The 17,662-nt window shown below is 39.7% G+C and overlaps 1 protein-coding gene across 4 annotated transcripts in view; it reads left to right on the top strand.

Moving 5' to 3' along the window:
• The window catches only part of PIP5K1B (phosphatidylinositol-4-phosphate 5-kinase type 1 beta), a 98,543-nt gene that overhangs the window by 41,665 nt on the left and 39,216 nt on the right, over positions 1–17,662 (top strand). For all 4 annotated transcript variants that reach the window (XM_067315352.1, XM_067315350.1, XM_067315353.1 and 1 more), the window contains 3 exons: positions 7,744–7,861; positions 11,510–11,662; positions 13,706–14,005. In XM_067315352.1, coding sequence (XP_067171453.1) covers positions 7,744–7,861; positions 11,510–11,662; positions 13,706–14,005 — 571 coding nt within the window. The remainder of the gene's footprint in view (positions 1–7,743; positions 7,862–11,509; positions 11,663–13,705; positions 14,006–17,662) is intronic.

A 17,662-nucleotide genomic window follows, 5' to 3' on the forward strand; every position in this document is an offset into this window, starting at 1 on the left:
GATTCAGGGGCTGACCTCCAGCTGGGAGGTGATGAGCACCCAGGAGCAAGTGGTGGTGAGTAATCTTTTCACCCAATAGCTGCAGCTGGAAGGGAACCTGGCACTGCAACCAGTGTGGTGGTGAAAGTACTCACTTAACAAGCAAGAAACTACATTTTTCCATAAGCTTTCAGTACACACAATTTAGCTGCAGCCCCAAGCTGGGTATTAACTGAACCTCCGCTTGCTGTGGCCAGTTCAGAGCAGTCTTGACTCTTTGCAAGCTGCCCTGCTCTGCTCCCATGTTTTCCCTGCTGCCCCCTTGACACATCCAGGTCTAACGGGTGTGATAAGGGCAGTGAGATGAGAAGACAGTTGTTTTGCAGAGTCATAAGCATGTCTGCTGTTTTGACAGCAACATGAGCACTGCTTTAGTGGCACTTATAAAATAGACCTGAGCTACTAGAAATGCAGCGAAACAGCAGCTTGCATTCCAGCAAGGAACATAATATATCTGTGTCCTTTTACTTCTAGGGGGAAAAAAAAAAGAAATAGGGTTTTGCAAATTTAATCAGGAACCAAAAAGAAATAGCCTCTGCCTATCTCTCAAACCCTGAAGTAAACTTAGTCCCATCTGTACCTCAGCTTTGGTAACCATAGCAAAATACTTTCAGCAGCGTTCAAAATTCATGAAGGAGGGAGACGTTGGCAGTGGAAAAGATAGTTTAAAGCTGAACATAATTGGCCTGCTTATGGTGGGTTACTGTTGCAATTCAGGAATAACTCTATGGATTGCAAAGTTAAGTATAGCCAGAGTTAGTTTGTAACAGGCTTAAACTGGATAAGAGTTTAGCCCAGATTAGATGTTTGCTTTAGAAAGTGACTTTCAATAAAATACAGATATCTTTCCACAGCGAGTGGACTTGAATTGCAGAGCTGCTTGCTTCCACTTGTACATTCTGGCAGTGAAAGGGGTGGAAACGTGCCTTTGTTATTTTCTATTTCACGCTGCAGCATTCCCTTCTTTCCTTTCTCTTAGGACTGCCCAGAAGGAGTTTATAACAATTTGCCTTTGGGAACTAACTGGGCTGTTATGAGGGGTTGCTATAAAAGAATTCATTTAGAACTAGAGTCCAGATAGAGTTTAAGTGGCAGCATGCAAATGTGCCCTTGTACAGGGGAGGAAAAAAAAAAGAAAAAGAAAAATGCGGTCTGCACTGACCCAGTTGATTTTGATGATATCAGGCACAAAGTGCCAGCCTAACATCTTGAACAGTGTGAAACTGCTTGGGAAACTGCTACAAATAGCCTCTCTTCTGGCTATTAAACACTGCTTTGAAAATCCAACAAAGGAGCTGCTTATCTGGTGCTGGTACTTTGCAGCAATAGTGATGGCGAAGGCCGCAGGGCCGGGCGGGAAAGCTCTTGTGCAGCCTGCCCACGCCGCCTCTCCTGACCTGCACCTCGGGGCGGTGCAGGTTGCTCCTCTTCCTGCACCACTCAGCACCCTGGCTTCCTTGGACCTGTTTCTTGAGGGTCACATATTGTCCCCAAATTGCTTGTTTTTGCAGTGTGGGTACGGTAGTAGTTTGACAGCTGTCTAGTCCAGGTTTGGAGCTAGCGCCAGGTAACGTGGCCGTGGCTGAGCAGGCTGGATGCGGAGCCGATGCACCTGGGTTGGGCTCGTGTTGGTCGCGCTGGCTTGCGCGGGCTGGCAGGAGTCGGGAGCACGGGTGGTATGCTCAGCTCTCCTCTCAGACACGTAGGTGCATTTTTTACGGTGATGCCTCACAGGCCGAATGGGAGCTATTCCCTTCTGCCTGGGCTGACCTGGGCTAGTCAGCAGCACGTAGCTTCAGAAATAGGGAGCATTTGGGGCAAGGCAGTGCATTTCCAGCTCCCTCCGTTTGCGCTTTCTCAGGCAGGGGCTTCTGCCCAGCACTGCTGCGAGCTTGACCTTTCTGCAGCCAGCTGTTAATCGGTCTCGTGCATTTCCCCTGCTAATATGCTTCATGTTCAGGATCTCGACCCTGAATGTTGAGAACGTTTGCTGAGGTCTCTAATTAAACTGGTAAGTTTGTTAGAAGCTGTTTACCTGTAGGCACCCTGCAGCTACAATCATCTGTAAAATGGACCAGTCAAGTACAAATTGCTTTCTTCTGAAGTCCTGCTAAGGAAAGATTATTCAGTGCTTTCTGCTGCTTAATGTCAACAGCCTAATATTGTCTTAAGATAGCATTTGGGTGAAAGCCCAAATGAGTAGGCAAAACTACTGAGAAAATTATAAGCTTGGACATATTTTAAGGAATCTGGGCCTTAGCCTACGTTTAAGACTGAAATGTACTGTTTTCTGATACATTTCTGAGGAATGATTTAGAAAAACAGGAAAACTGACATTTGCCCTTGGAAATGTCTTTGCACCAAACCTGTGCTATAGGTTACTAGCGTCCCTGTAATTAAAAAATATATATATACAGTACTCAATGGTGTGTGTGAACAATGCTCAAATGTTCATGCTAAAACTTACTTATGCTGTACTTTGTATCACAGTGTTTGTTTCCAGTTGCACAGTTTTGCAAGACAGCTAAGAAAGTGGCCTGAAGCCTTAGATAAAGCGCTGCTCTGTTTTGGAGCTTCATTTCCAGAGATGTGCAAGATGACTCAAGTTCATGGCACACTTTTTAGGGCTTGTGAGTAGAGTGACAGCTCAACTAGGACAAAGTCATTTCTGTTTGCTAAACAAACAGTATTTGGAAGGGAAATATTTGTGGCAACAAAAGCAAAGACATGCTTGTTATGGACTATTGATCTTAGCCACTTTACTTAGTATCAAATTCTTGGTAAACCTGGGAAACCTGGATACTTGTGTGGATATTTAGACATACTTATCTGTTTTTAAAATGTTCTGAGATCCCTGCGTTAATGGTATCTCCAGTTGTTTGTTAAATAGTCATATTTAACAAGACCACAAGAAAATATGTCTGTGTATTCAGCTGTTACACTGTGACTGTCTTGATTTGTTTTGAAGATATTTACTAACACAATTGTATTCTAAAGCTGCCTTTACATGGGACTTCTTAGCGTAGCATACAGTAATCAAAAGTGCAGAAGAACATACAGTGAAAAATAAGGATATTACCGCTGGATTTTATCCCACAAACTAAAATAGCAGCTATTTGTACAGATAGCCATGATACCTACTTCCATTATGTGGAAAACAATTGCTTTACTGAAATAATATGTAGGAGATGAATATGCAAATGCAGAACCTGAACTACATCAGCACTGGTCTGTTTATGTTTTTAATGCATATGATTTGTGGAGTTTAAACACATTTTAATGCATTGTAGATTAGTAGCTTTTTCCAAGAATAATGAAACTGAGGCTGAATACCATTTGTTAGTTTTTAAAATTGAGAGCATTTAATTTTGGATGTTTTATTTTGATTTTCAGAAGACTAAAAAGAGAGTAGGTTCCACATGAGAGAACTGAGGTATTCCCTTCTTTTTTTCTCCCTCCCTCTTCACTCTTTTTATCTTGCGTATGAGGGGAGGTAATATTTGGTCCCAAGAGTGCAGTATGACCGTTTATTTTGTCAAAAGTAGGTTTCACCAGAGCCTGTTAACATTGCCCTGTGAGGCAGGCTTGCTCCCCAAGAGATGCAGCCAGCCTTTCCTGCCCATTCAGATAGGCAGGCTATCTCCCCAGCACTCCCACAGCGTGAGGCCACAGAAAAGCAAGGCTGCCAAGAAGCATATTGTGGTGCCCTGTTTAGCAATACTTTCGCAAGCCATGGGCTTAACCTTTAAAAATATATTTATGTTGGTTCGTTTTTAGTTTGATATTGCACCACTTACACTCTAAATCATTCCTCAGCATTTACTGGAGGACAGTGCTAAGATGCAGATACTGTCATTTTAGGTGCTTTTGGTTTTAAAAAAAATTTTTTAAGTATTAAATGCAAACTCACATGATAAGATTAATCTTTCTTTTCTGTACTACCTGTCTTTTGCTTTTGTGTAGTCTTACAGCTAAGATTATTAAAACACCTTGTAAATTATGTTTCCTTCGTAATCTTTCCAAAGCCTAAATTATTTTTCATACCTCATATACAGAGATGTGGTTTACTGAAGGTCACAGGAGTCAAAGCTAACAGTAAAAGTCAGTTGTTTTTGTGCTAGACTTGTGCTCTAAACTGAGAGAAAATTTATGAGATTGCCTCCTTTCTTTGTAGAGTGCACTTCTCTCTTATATGTCCAAAGCTCAGTTGTGCAGATTAAGCTTTTCTTCAACAAATGGCAGGTATTTTTCTTGATCAACTGCAAAGACTTAATCCTTCTCAGAAAACTCCCTTGCCTGGTTAGAAGTTGTTATCCAGAGTGCTTTGCACATGTACTTTAATCCAGCCAGAATGAAATGCACTTGTAAAATGCACCAAAAAAGAGTGAGGAGAAAGCAGAAAATCAATCCTCTTGGAAGCTGACAGTGTGTGGGTGGAGAACTATATGTTTTATTTTTTGAGAGAAGTTATATGAATTTTCTTATCTTAGAATTACAATCCTTAAGTAGTGCTAATGTGTCTACCTCTAGGCCACTTTTGCCAGAACACTGTGTGTGGCATCCTCAGCTACTGAAAGTGATTTTGGGGTAGCTCCAGGACACACAGTAAGTAACTTCATGTCTAAGCAAGATACAGGTGTACACCAGGGTTCAGTACGGTGGAAGCTGCTCTTTCTAGGTGAGAGCAAGGACATGCCCAGCCATGAGGAATTTGAAGGGGTTCCTTTACTGTAGGAAACTACTTATACCTGGGTGCTTTTCCTGTTAAAAATAACAACAGCAAAACACTTGGTGACTTTTTTCCAGAAAGGTAACCAGGGAATCTTGAATTTGCGTCAAGCTTGGTTCTGGCATCACAGAAGAACTTACTATTTTGATCCTATAAGCTATTCTATTAGGCAACAAAGCTGAAACTAATCAATATAATTAATAGAAACAACAGGATATGATAAAAAGCTCTGCAGACCCTTGATAAAAAGGGACTTTTGAAAACCATATTACAGAGAGTAAGGGAGCTTGTCTGTACAGTGAAATTGACTATCATAGCTGTAACAAAGTAAGTTCATCTGCTCTAAGTGCATGGAATTGCTTTCCCTGTAGACATCATCCTAAAATTACTGTTTTGCCATTATTCTCTGATAAATTTCCCTTCATTATGGATTAATGTCCACCTGCAGAGCTAGTCAGAACAATTTATTTCACTGTTGATCAATTTCCTCCCCACACATTTCAGAAATGGCTTGGGCCCTTGATATTATCATAGAAAGGCTCCTGTCTTCGTTTCAACTCTAGGGAAGTTTCCACAATGGTACATGTTCTGGTGTACTTGGGACATGTAATGTATTCACTATCACACTTTCACAAAAGAAGCTGTTGAGTTATGACTGGAAGAGGCAGATTTATAAAGCTATGTAGGAACCAAAAGGAGGCTGTGTGGGTTTTTGTGTGGTTGGTTTTAATAAAGTTTAGGTGATTAGTCTTCCCTGACAATGATGCCGTGCTTCAGCAGAAAATACTCTGTTCTGTTCTTCTCTGCATCTTATAATGATTAAATGTGTTTACAGTTACGGCCCAAGTTCCTGGTATAGATATATATACATTATCCTGGCTATTGAGTTGTTTGAAGAATGCAACCTAGAGATATTATGCAATCCTTGTACTGCCCAAAAATTCAGTGAGTACCATATCCAACTGTATAAAATTTAATGTCAAACAAGATGGGCAACATTCTGAACAACTGAAAAGAAGACTGTATAAGAAAAAACAACAGACAATCTTAACTGGAAGGGAAAGCTGCCATGTTCAACCTGGTAGCCTACTGATTTCCTTTTTTTATTAAAAGATGGAATGACAGAATACATGTGGATTTGATTTTAATACCTTAGAGTTGTGATAGTTTGTGCTATAAAGCATGCAGAAGAGTTCATTAGAACTAGGCAGGCTCCGTTAGCTGTTAACCGTATGGATTAGCACTCAGGAAAACAGTGTTTGGCCAGCCAAAAGTGTCTTTTGGTTTATGATTTCTAGCCAAATATGAGGTCACTTTTTTCCTCCTTTGATTTACTCTTCAGGAGTCTTAAGTGTGTGTGTTCTGGAACCTCAGAAATCTTGTTCTCCAGCTCCCGCTGTCTGATTAGCAGCAGTTCAGCTCTGTTGGGTTTTGGTGGGGTGAATGCTGTGGTAGCTTGGTGGATGGGATGAAATTCGTCCATCAGATTGTTACCGACCTTCACCTTCCACTGGTAAGACAAGCATTAATTGCTCAGGATTGAAGCTCTTGAATATATTCATAGACTTAATTTAGTCTTTGTAGGAATGTTGCTTAGGGTTCATTGCTTCTGTATTTGTATGATTTTTTTCTAGCTTTTTTTCTTTTTTATATTCTGTGGATGTTCCCACTGCCAAGCATAGAAGTACATATTGAATGACTGAAGAATTTAAATAGGGTAAGGTAGTATTGGAAGAGCTGCCTTTGGCCACTGTGTCCAGTCCTCTGCATTTTATACTCAACTCTATCACTGCATTCACAGACTGGGCAAACTTAGTCTTTCTGCTGTTCTTGCTTGCGTTGAAATCAGAGCCTAGAACTTTATTTCTATGCTTAGAGGCCTTCTTTTAATTTCCAGCATAAATATATCCACAGGCAGTTTTTATGTATTTGTTCTTCTGCCAGCATTTTCCTACCAGCATTTTCCTTTGGCAGTCATTTCAACACTTGTTTTACAACTGCAGCCTAGAAACACAGCGAAAGAGGATAAATATAAAATAAGGAGAAGAACTAAACAGGCTACATTCTTCTAGTCTCCTCCTTTAAGATGGGCTGTCTTCTAGACTGGTCACCCAGTTTCAGTCTGTTTCTTGAGCATACCTGCTCTCGCTTTTCCAAATTCCCAGCAAAGTCTATAACCTGTGTTTCTATTTAACCAGCTGAGCATGTAAGCTAGTGCTGGTTTGAACTGTGGTGGAGTAAAACATGTGATGTGACAGGCAAACAAGCAGAAATCTACAGTTAGGGTCAGCAAAGCCAAAGCGACTTTCCAATTCTGGCCTGTACTCACAACGAGGAGCGAGATACCGTAAGTGTAATTAGCCTGCTAAGGAGAATAATGCTCAGGGTGCAGTTTCGTAGGAAAGGCGAAGCCAGTCGAAGCTTGCTGGTGCTAAAAAAAAAAATGTGGTCCTGATTACTTTCCCCTGCTCTGGTCACTCAGCACAACAAGGGGGGCAGAACTACCTCCAGTATCTGACAGACTCCCCTGCAAACCCATTCAAGTCACCAAACTAGTGTAAAACTGTATTTTGCTGGATTAACTTCCTAACTCTTTGCAGGAGCTCACATGAAATAGGGGAGTGACCCTTTCCATGTCGGTAAGCTATTGGACTGGCTTACGTTCAAGGGATGTCAATAGTTGTAGCATTAGTTTAAACATAACCTTTATGCAAGTGGATATGAGTGGTGAAAACAGTCATATATTTTATCCTTTCCTTAAAGGAGGGAGAAGGGAACTTGCTGGAAGTGTTCTGTCTCCCACAGCCATTTCTGTTACATTGATTAATGGTGATGCCAAGGTTTGTCTGAATTTCTGACCCTTGTCTCAAGGGGCTGGTGGTTGAGTTAGACATCTTTAAAGTAAACTAACTGCAAGAAGGCAGCTGCTGAAAATTGCTCAGTAATAACTGGGTTTGATTTATTTTTGTTTTCAGTGAAGGGAGCAGTCTCACCCCTGCTCATCATTACCCTGACTTCAGATTTAAGACGTATGCACCTCTTGCCTTCCGCTATTTCAGAGAACTTTTTGGTATCAAGCCTGATGATTACTTGGTAAGAACTTGCATTTTTCCTTTGAGTTACAAATAATTGTAATGGAAATAATAGTTTCATAGCAACAGAGGAAGATGCTTTAATGATGCTCGAGGAGATAGTAAATTTTATGTGGAGAGGTTTATAACTAGTGAATATTTTTAGCATTTGACAAAAATTTGTAATTCTTCAGCTTTGAGATGATTCCTGTAAAAATGTGGCATATAAATTGACTAGAGGAACTTGAGTGTTACTGCTTATTCAGGCCATTGTTTCTACAGAAGTTATAACTAGTTTTAAGTACCTGTGTGAATTTTACTGATTCAGTTCTAACAGAGTGCTTTTTTGTTATTTGCTTTATTTACTCCCTCCATTAAAAAGAGATTTGCCTGCAAACATTCCCCCCTGCAGTCTTGAGAAGAGTTGGGGGACCTAGGAAAGAAGCATTTTACAAATTATCTTGTTTGTTCTCCTTACTCAAGTATTGGTTCTTCTCAACATACAAGTGCTTACTTGAGAGAAAGGTGATGAATTTGCCCTTGGCACAAGAGTAGGCTTTACTTGGTGGAACCGCTTTGTGCACTGCCAGAGAAAAGGATCCACCATTTTACGTCTCCTGTAGTTCTGCTTTTGGAAGGAAGCGTGGAAGTTAAGAGCTGGATTGTTTTCTGGATGACTGGTTCATCTCATGCCAGTCCACCCCACAAATCAGAGTCCCAGTACAATTTAGCTATTTGGTGCTTCAAAAGCTTATTGATAACTTCCTTCAATGTGTTTTTAGATATTTCTGTGTTATTAATGATAACTGAGCTTCTTCAAAGACTGAAGAATTTGTATGAGTATGAAGTAAAAACAGATTTAAACTGAAATATAACTTAATTGACTTCTGGTTTTTTTGAGTGCATTATAAACTTCTTTCCTTCTTGGACAATGAGCCTAAAAACAAAACTTAGCTGGTTTTGCCTTTGTTGAACATTGATGTCTAACTTCTATTCTGTGGTTACTATGTATGGATATTGTATTACTAGCACTCAGGGCAAAATTTTTATTTCGAAACAAATGGTTCCTTTGAATTATAGATGTTAGTTGCAATGAAATGCTCTTGGGTTGGTGTTTTGTAAAGGTGTCCTTATGTAATATGTTGTTTTTTGTATTTCCTTTTATGGACCTGTGGAGAGAGATAGAATTTGGGATATGTTGTCAGCCGCTGAAAAATGCGTACTTCCTAAAGTAAAGCAATTGAGACATGCAACTTCTCTTCCATCGTAAGACGCATTTGCAGCAGTGTAAAAAAAAGATTATATACAGACTTTGTTTGCTATTGTTAGAGATTGGTGTCATTCAGCTCAAATACAAGATGACTAATCCCTGACAAAAATTCCCAGTAAAGGTAACTTGTTGCAGATTCTTCTTCCCCTCTCCCCAGCTAAACCCACTAGCATAGCAATGCCTTTCCAATGAAAGGGAGCTGCTCTGTCAGAAGAGCTAAAAGTGGAGCAAGTATATGTTTCGGTGGACAAAAGCTGAATGAATCTAGGGGCGTACTTTTTATTTCCAACTTGGCACGCATTTAGGGCAGCTGTTGAGAAACTGCAGGAAGTATTTTTCATTATTGGTGAGACAATAGAATGGAGCTTTCTCTAAATTATTGTGGGGACAGAGTGTCTGGAGCAACGTGTCTGGGACACTTCTTCCCCGGTTGCAGCAGCTTCCTCTTCCCCTAGGTTAAAGGGAGGCTGGGTGCAGTACTCTTTCCAGAGTTAAGAGTTGAGCAACTTTAAGACTGAGCTCAACAACTTTTCCTGTATATACGAAAGTGGATTTCCTTCAATGGATAGGTAGCTTTGTGAAATAAAGTTGGAATTTCAGTGGGGTTTTTTGTTGTTGTTGTAATTGATACGTTCCTTCGTTAGGGTTATACTTAATCTGCAAGGAAGTTAAGAACCTATTTCTGTTGTTTCTGACTCTAAATGGGCATCATGTTATAAGCAGAGCAGGTCACAACTGGCCACTTGTGGTCCAGAGGGAGATGTGACCAGAGGGATCTGGTGATCAAAAAGTAAAACTAGTTTTAGTTTGGAACCTTCTTTTCCTATTGGTTATGACCAAAATACCTAATTAAAATTATGCTTCCAATATCACATGAAGGGAGTCTGGCTGAATAGTCCCTCTTGTTTATATAGAATCTGGATCTGCCACTGTCTGTCATGCAGTGGTCATAATTATAGTTCAATATCCAGAACAATGCCCTTCTGTGTAACAATATGCCAACTGATTATCCAGCTATCCAGACTGAAGAGAAAGGGAAGGGAAGGAAAGGAAAGGAAAGGGAGGAAAAATTGCAGCAAGCAAGCGCAGTTTTACCCTGTTTGCGATGACTGAGCCCACGTACAGCCTCACCTTTTCCAAGAAGGCTGAGCAGTAGTACACTGTAGGATTGATCAGGATGACAAAAGTAAATGCATTTGAACATCTTATAGAATTACATAGTCACTGAAGACCTTACAGAGTGCTAGCATTTTGCACAGAAAGTTCTTGATCATAAAGTAATTAATTGTTTGGGATTTGGATTTTTTATTTTTTTTACTTTTCTGTTTTGTTTTTTAAAAAATCTCCAGCCAAAATTAAGCAGGCTGCTGTTTAGCAGCACTTTGTGGTAGGCTTTATTTTACAGAAATGAACATATTCATTCTGTTTTCTTATATCAATTTTCTTTGCTATCACCACCTTCTGAAATCACTGGCGAGACTCCAGTTAAAGTTAATAAAAGCCACTTTCAGCAAATAAAAGCATTTTTCTTGTGGAATTGCTCAATTCAGTCTCAGGCACTGACCCAATAATCCAGATATTTGTTGCTGAAACAGTTATTCCTTCTGTTGCAAGAACACCAGAAGACATACTGCTCTGCTAAGAATAATTCCCTGGTCCTTATGCTATTCATAGGTCAGGTCTTGTGTAGTTTTGTTTCTTTCAAAGACTCAGTTTTCAGTGTGTGGGACTGTACACTAGATTTGCAATTGTGGAAAAGATGTTAATATTAAACAGAGGAAAAGAGGTTGTGAACAGGAGTTTTATATTAGTATGTTTTAATCAAGCTCTTGAGTTTAATAGAAACACTTTTCCATGTTGTTGGATTTAATGTATCTCCTCTGTTTAGTTTGAATGGAGCACGAAGTGTGAATTAATGAAGGCTTAATAAATGTGTATAAGTGTACATAAGTGTATGAGACCAGTGTGTCCTACCAGTAAAGAGTACTAACTGTTATCTTTTTCCTCCTAAACATGATGGTAGATATTGTTGCCTGCCTGTGGAAGAGGGAACCTGTCTAAGCATGTAAAATAATGGTCTTCCAAAACCCATTTTTTTCTATTTACTGATACTTGTTTTTCTGTTTTAAGCCAACAAGTTATTAGAAAACTACTTTAGAATTATACCAAGGTTATTACTGTAAAGGTTTCAATCCCAATTGCACAGAAGAGGACTTGTACGCTTGTGTATAGTTAGAAATCTGTACTCCCAGTTCATTTGTCTAACATGTTCCTCCAGTACTTGTTTCATAAACGGCTGTGAAATTTGTGCCCACCTCCACCTGCAATTCTTTGTGTTAAACCTCTGATTCCAATAACATTTGCATTGGCCGTGAATTCCCCTTTTTCTCTCTCTTCCAGTATTCAATCTGCAGTGAGCCTTTAATTGAATTATCCAATCCAGGTGCCAGTGGGTCCCTCTTTTTTGTAACTAGTGATGACGAATTCATCATCAAAACAGTTCAACACAAAGAGGCTGAGTTTCTTCAGAAGCTGTTACCAGGTTATTATATGGTAAGTAACTGAAGTTTTTTTTTCAGCTTCATAAATTATAACCTGTATTTTTCCTGTTTCACATTTCACTTTTGAACATTTGGCTTCACTTGTTGTATTCTAGTCTTTCAGTGACTTCATCCATATTTTTCATAATATTTTTGACAGTTTTTACCATTTGTGCAACTTTGTACCCCCACATCCATCAAAATGAATATAGATCAAGCATAAAATTTTAGATAACCGTTATTCTTTTAGCATTCAAGATGAAGCTGAATATCATCTTCTGACTTGATACCAATCTTTATTTCTAATAAGTTAGTAATAAAAAAATTCAAATTTCTAATTCAACTTTTTTCTCCATTTTGTGTTTGTCTATCCTTTTGCATTTCACTCAGAGTGGACAAAGAAACTAGACCGGTCAGTTTCACTTTGTTTCTGGACTACTTCTAATCTCCATTTCTCATGTATTAAATCAAAGATATATTAAAAATACTTTTATCCTTTTGACTTGTTCAAAAGTTATTTTTAAGTAGAGCTTTTTGAGGACTAATGCTGAGTTGGTTGTATTGCTTTAATGTGTGTCAGTCATCAGAAAGGGGGGGAAAGACCATTGATCCAAAGTAAATAGAACTAAATTTTCTTTTTTAACAAAAGCCACATAACAAAAGCCATTTGAACAGAGACTTGTCTATGTGGTATACAGGACTTTGGAGTATTAGACCTGTTAGGCCTGATTTCCTGCTGTGCTCTCTTAAGTAAACATTAGAAAAGTTGCTTGTATTAAAAATGAGGAGTATTGCCAGTATTACACTAATGTAACTTGGATTCAATGCTTGTTTTAAAAAATTTCATGCACTGACAGCATCAAAAAGAATAACAGGGGCAGGTACTGTTTTTTATTGTTCTTTGTTATTGTGATAATCAGCTCAGAGTAGGTTTGAGTTGACTGTTATTCCAAGTAAACATAAGGCCAATTTGCCTTCAACGTTATTCTCATTGTTACTATATGCAAAGGTTTACAAAATGTAAAGTATAATCACTCTGTTTCTTATGAAAGTACTTTCTTCCATAGTTGTATGTTGTGACTTAGTAATCATGTAAGACTTAAAATAAGTTTTCCACTTCTTGCTTTTCTGTGACAAAAACAGAATGGCTGTGTTCAAAAGGAGGATTTTTGCTGTCACCTCTCTATCCTGTCCTAGTTATTTCTTTTTTTTTGCCTGTTGTGGAATTTGGAATATTTCACACCTTTCCATTCTGATGGTCAGTGTGATTCTGTTATGACCTCAGACTCGTGCGGAGACAACCTGGTCATTTGGCACTAACCCTTGTAGTGAAAAGCCTCATGGAGACAGGGGGTCTGTTTTTCAGAAGCCGAGCCAAGGTAATGAGAATTACATTTGACCTAAGCTGCTTCCAGCAGGTGAAATGAGAAGGGTGTTTGAATCAAAATAAGCAAACTAATTCTTCAGGAAGTTTCTAGACTTGGTCCAGTCTGCTCTTTCATGGGACACAGAAAAGAGAAACCTGGTAAAGATGCAGTTACTGCTCTGCTGTTGGCCTATATAAGTCCCCCACAAAAAGACAGTGCAAACCTTTGGTGTACAAGAACCAGATATTCAATAGCATTTGTCAGAACTATGCATGGCGAGGAGTATGATCATGGCAGGAGCTTAAAGTACATGTAGAATGACACTCCATGCCTAAAAGCAATATATGATGGTAGCAGCAACCTATTGCTTTTCCTGCTGGACCTGTATTTACCCTTCATGCTGGAAAGACAGCCTGAGTTTTGTGACCCTCTGAGCTTCACGCTTGGTTTGCTCCATGGCAGTTTTTTCACTTCCTCAGTTTCTCTTCAGTATAGTCTCTTCCCTATGGTTGTGCCAGCTTTCTGGAATACAGATCCCCAAAGAAAAGCAATTGGTCAAAGAAGCTATGTAGAATAGGAGAACATGAGCTGTATTCTTGCTGTTAATTCCCTTTGGCCTACAAATCATTTTCTTAAGCATGAAAGTTTATTTAAAATAAGCATATTTAATAATATCTGTTTTGTTCTAGAATCTGAACCAGAATCCAAGGACTCTCCTACCCAAATTTTATGGGCTGTACTGCGTTCAGTCAGGAGGCATTAATATTAGAATTGTTGTAATGAACAATGTTTTGCCACGAGTCTTGAGAATGCATTTCACGTATGACTTGAAAGGCTCCACATACAAACGGAGGGCATCAAGAAAAGAGAGGGAGAAGTCCAACCCTACATTCAAAGACTTGGATTTCTTGCAAGACATGCATGAAGCGTTGTATTTTGACTCTGAAACTCACAGCGCACTAATGAAAACACTACAGCGGGATTGTCGAGTGAGTAAAATTTAATGGCTGTTTAGACTTTTGTATTCACACTTGTTCTAGATTTACTTCAGCAAAACAGGGAGCAGGACATGGCTCTGTATATTGCTTAACCTCTGAATCCTTTTCATGCAATTTAATTTGGAAAAACTACAGATGTCAAAGCACTGGTGAAGTGTACTTTAGTTAAGCTGTTGAGATCTCAGTTCCATTTGTGGAAATAAAGATTCACCTAGGTAAGTAGTTTAGTACAGGGGTGTTTTTTATTCTTGTTTTCTCTTAATTTTGAAGACTTTCATCAAATTTTTCTGAAGCATAGCAAACAGGCCTGTTGTACTGTTGTTATGCATGATAAAGTGTCTGTACATCTGCAGGCTTAGTATTGCTTTGGTAAGTCCAACTCTTCGTAAATTAACAGGAGCTGGCAAGCTGTATGGGAGGGGGTCCTGTGGCAGCAGGCACAAGTTTAGTTCTGAAGTAAAGTCATTTCTTCCTAATCTGAAAGATAAAGTACTTGATTTGCGCATAAACTTTTCAAGGGAAGAGAGAATGGCTGCCATTGTTCTTTGAGAGGACCTTGGATGAAATCAGTGCCTCATTGCAGGCAGGCAGAACTGTGAAATAGATTTTTTTCTTCTTCCCTGTAACAGAAGTAAGAGAATATAAAGAAGGGAAAAAAGGAGAATTATCCAGGTCTCTGAGAGGTTCACAAGATCCGCAGAGGGTGCAGAAAGAAAAGACTGGATTTGTCTGAGGGAATCCTAAGGGTTTGATAATAAAACAGCAGAACGGGTAGGGTGAGCTCATCACATAAAGGGGCATCCTGGACATCAGAGTGCGTTGTCCGCCGCCACCTGTGGCGCAAGATGGAAAGCCTTGTTATATTGCGCATGAATGGTACTTTTTGTTTAATTGGCACAGAAGTCCGCAACGCCTGGCGCTCGGTTCACGAAGCCGAGTGATCTAACGTTCAGCTGCGTATGCGGCGCGGGAGGCTCATCTGACGCCCGGCATTGTTCTCTCTGCCGCCTCGTCTCTCGCAGCAGCGTTTCCTGAGCTCCGGCCGCGTGTGATAAGCAGCGGGCATCAGCCCGTCGCATCTGGGGGTCCGAGTGCCCTTCTGTGCCTCCCCGCCGCTTCTCAAAGGTTGCTGGCCCAGGCAAAGCTCGGAGGGATCCATTGTACAGAAAATGGTAAACAGAATCAAAAAGAGGGAGCCGGGCTGAAAAGCAGACAGCACAAGAGTCAATCATTTAATTGTTATGCATTAAAGGGATTCTTGCTGGTTCTTTGTTTGAAAGCTTGGGTAAGCCCTTGGCATATGTTATTTGAGTGCTTTTTCAATGTTTTTACTGTTTAATCTTAAATTAACAACTCTAAAGTTAGTCTGGGGTTCTTAGAGGCACAGCTAAATTTTACTGTTGTTAAAGGAAAAGAAGAAAATTACCTTTAAATTTTCAGCTTATAATTTTTTTAAAGTATATGTAAAATGTAAAACTACCATTTATCTTCTATTTGAGTAAGCCTTATCCTCAATAGTAGAACAAAGGTAGCAGACACTGTTATCTTTCACGTGTTTGAATGTGTTCAAAAAAATCAGATTGGGTCTGAGTATGTCTTTCACAAGTTTACAAATGCTGACAAGATCAGTGTCCTGCCCTTATAGGAAAAGGACACAAGTTTTGCTACTGCTTTTTTCTGGCCATGTGCTGTTCGGATCACTGCTTGACATGAGTAATAACTGGCTTAACTTAGACTTTAGTTTTAAAATTTATCTGTCCTTTTCGTTATGCTTTGAAGTGAGAAAGTTACTGTACATGCTGGAACTAAAAATTCATTAAAGAGAAGAAATTATTAATCCTGCCAATATTTTGGGACAAAGTCATTCTGAGCTGCATCACTTAAATTTGGGTTATATTTTCATTTATAATTTTTACAGTCAGGATCAGTAAGCAATGCTTTTTTTTTCCTGTTTTGTTTTTGTTTTTGTTTTTTTATGTAAACAGATTCTAGGAAACCACTGACTGTTCTTCTGTGTCTGTTCCCATGTGGACATACCCACGCTTCATGAAACCTTGGCCTAATCTCTTGAAATAAGTGCAGCACCTCTCTTTCAGTAATGTATACATTAGTGCAGAAAGGTTATAAAATATCTACAACTTTTTGTTGTACTTGTTGTAGACAGAAACCTCAGTTTTGTCAACCAAATGCTTATCTGAGAATGAGAGCTGCATTTTAATAATAAGAGCTGGGTAGGCTAAGCGCAGAGGTGTGGCAGACCTTGCTGGTGATAGCAGAGAAGGCAGTGAGGACCTCAGCTTCATCTGTGACCACTGCTACTAAATCACCTGCCCCATCCAGCAGTGGGCTCACATTTTCCTTGTTCAGTCTTTTACTGCTAATGTAGCCATGGAAGGTGGTCTTGCTGCCCTTGACATCCTTTGCAAGTCTCAGCTCCAGCTGAGTTTTGCCTTTCCGGGTACCACGCCGACATGTCCAGGCAGTGTTTCTAATTTCCTCCTTTGTAGCCTGTCCTTCCTTCCCCCTCCTGTCTGCTGCCTTTTTGCATTAGGGCTGTGCCGTGACTTGCCTGCTTCATCAAGCTGACCTCCTGATGCATCTCCTGAATTTGCTGAGTATTGAGATGGACTGTTTTTGTGCTTGAGAAGCTCTCCTTAAAGGCTACCGGCTTTCCTGAGCTCCTCTGCTCTCTGAAGCTGTCTCTCATGGGATCCCATCTACTGGGTCCCTGATAAGCCGAAATCTGCTCTCCTACAGTCTGTGGTCTGAGCTCTGCTACTCTCCTGCCTCCCTCTCTCCCCTCAGGATCCTGACCTCCATTATTTCATGGTTGCTAATGTCAACATATGTCCACACTGAGAAATGACTGCAGAGCCAAGCGGTATTAAGGATGAGGTCAAGCATCATATTTTCATTACAGCTTAAATAGTCAAAAGGGAGGAAAGAGTGCTGACTCCTCAGCAATGTAAACCTGAAGCAGTATATGTAGCCAGCAGGACTCTTGTTGGGATTGTGTAGAAACTGTTTTCCCTACAAGAGAGTTCTTCAGTATATTCGCAAATAAAAGACTTGTCTTTTTTTTTGCTTTTTGCTTTTGGAGTAAACTGAAGCAAACTTCATTGTAGTTTATATTCTAAAGAAAATAGTTTTTATTTTAAAAATTATTTTCTAACATAATTTCTGAAAAATCTCAAAAAGAATGAAGTTAAAAGTGTAGCATTTAAAAGTTATGTGTTACTGAGCTAAAAATAAGGAAAATGTGCTGCAGATTGTGACCATTGTGCTCTGCTCAGTGCTTGTCTGGCACAATATTTCAGTTTCATCAGTATTTCATGCTCAACTATTTCATGCCATTCAGTACCATATTCCAACCCCTCTATGTACTAGTGGTGCCTAAGTCCCTTATAATCATGCTATTTCCATTCCTTATGTTGAGATCACTTGGTATGTCCGAAGTACTCTATAGCTAAAATGTAAAAGAACAAGGATATTATTTCAGAATAGAAAAACTAATTCCTTTACAGTTAAAAACTGTTTCTTCCCTATCCTTTTTGTCCAGTGTCACCCCTTTCCCTTTCTCGGGGAAAGGTTGCCTGGCTCCTGCCTGGTAGCGCAGCTCCAGCCGCGGTGGGCCCTCCTGGAGCATCC

The sequence above is a fragment of the Apteryx mantelli genome, chromosome Z (genome assembly GCF_036417845.1).
Source record: "Apteryx mantelli isolate bAptMan1 chromosome Z, bAptMan1.hap1, whole genome shotgun sequence".
NCBI classification, from domain to species: Eukaryota; Metazoa; Chordata; class Aves; order Apterygiformes; family Apterygidae; genus Apteryx; species Apteryx mantelli.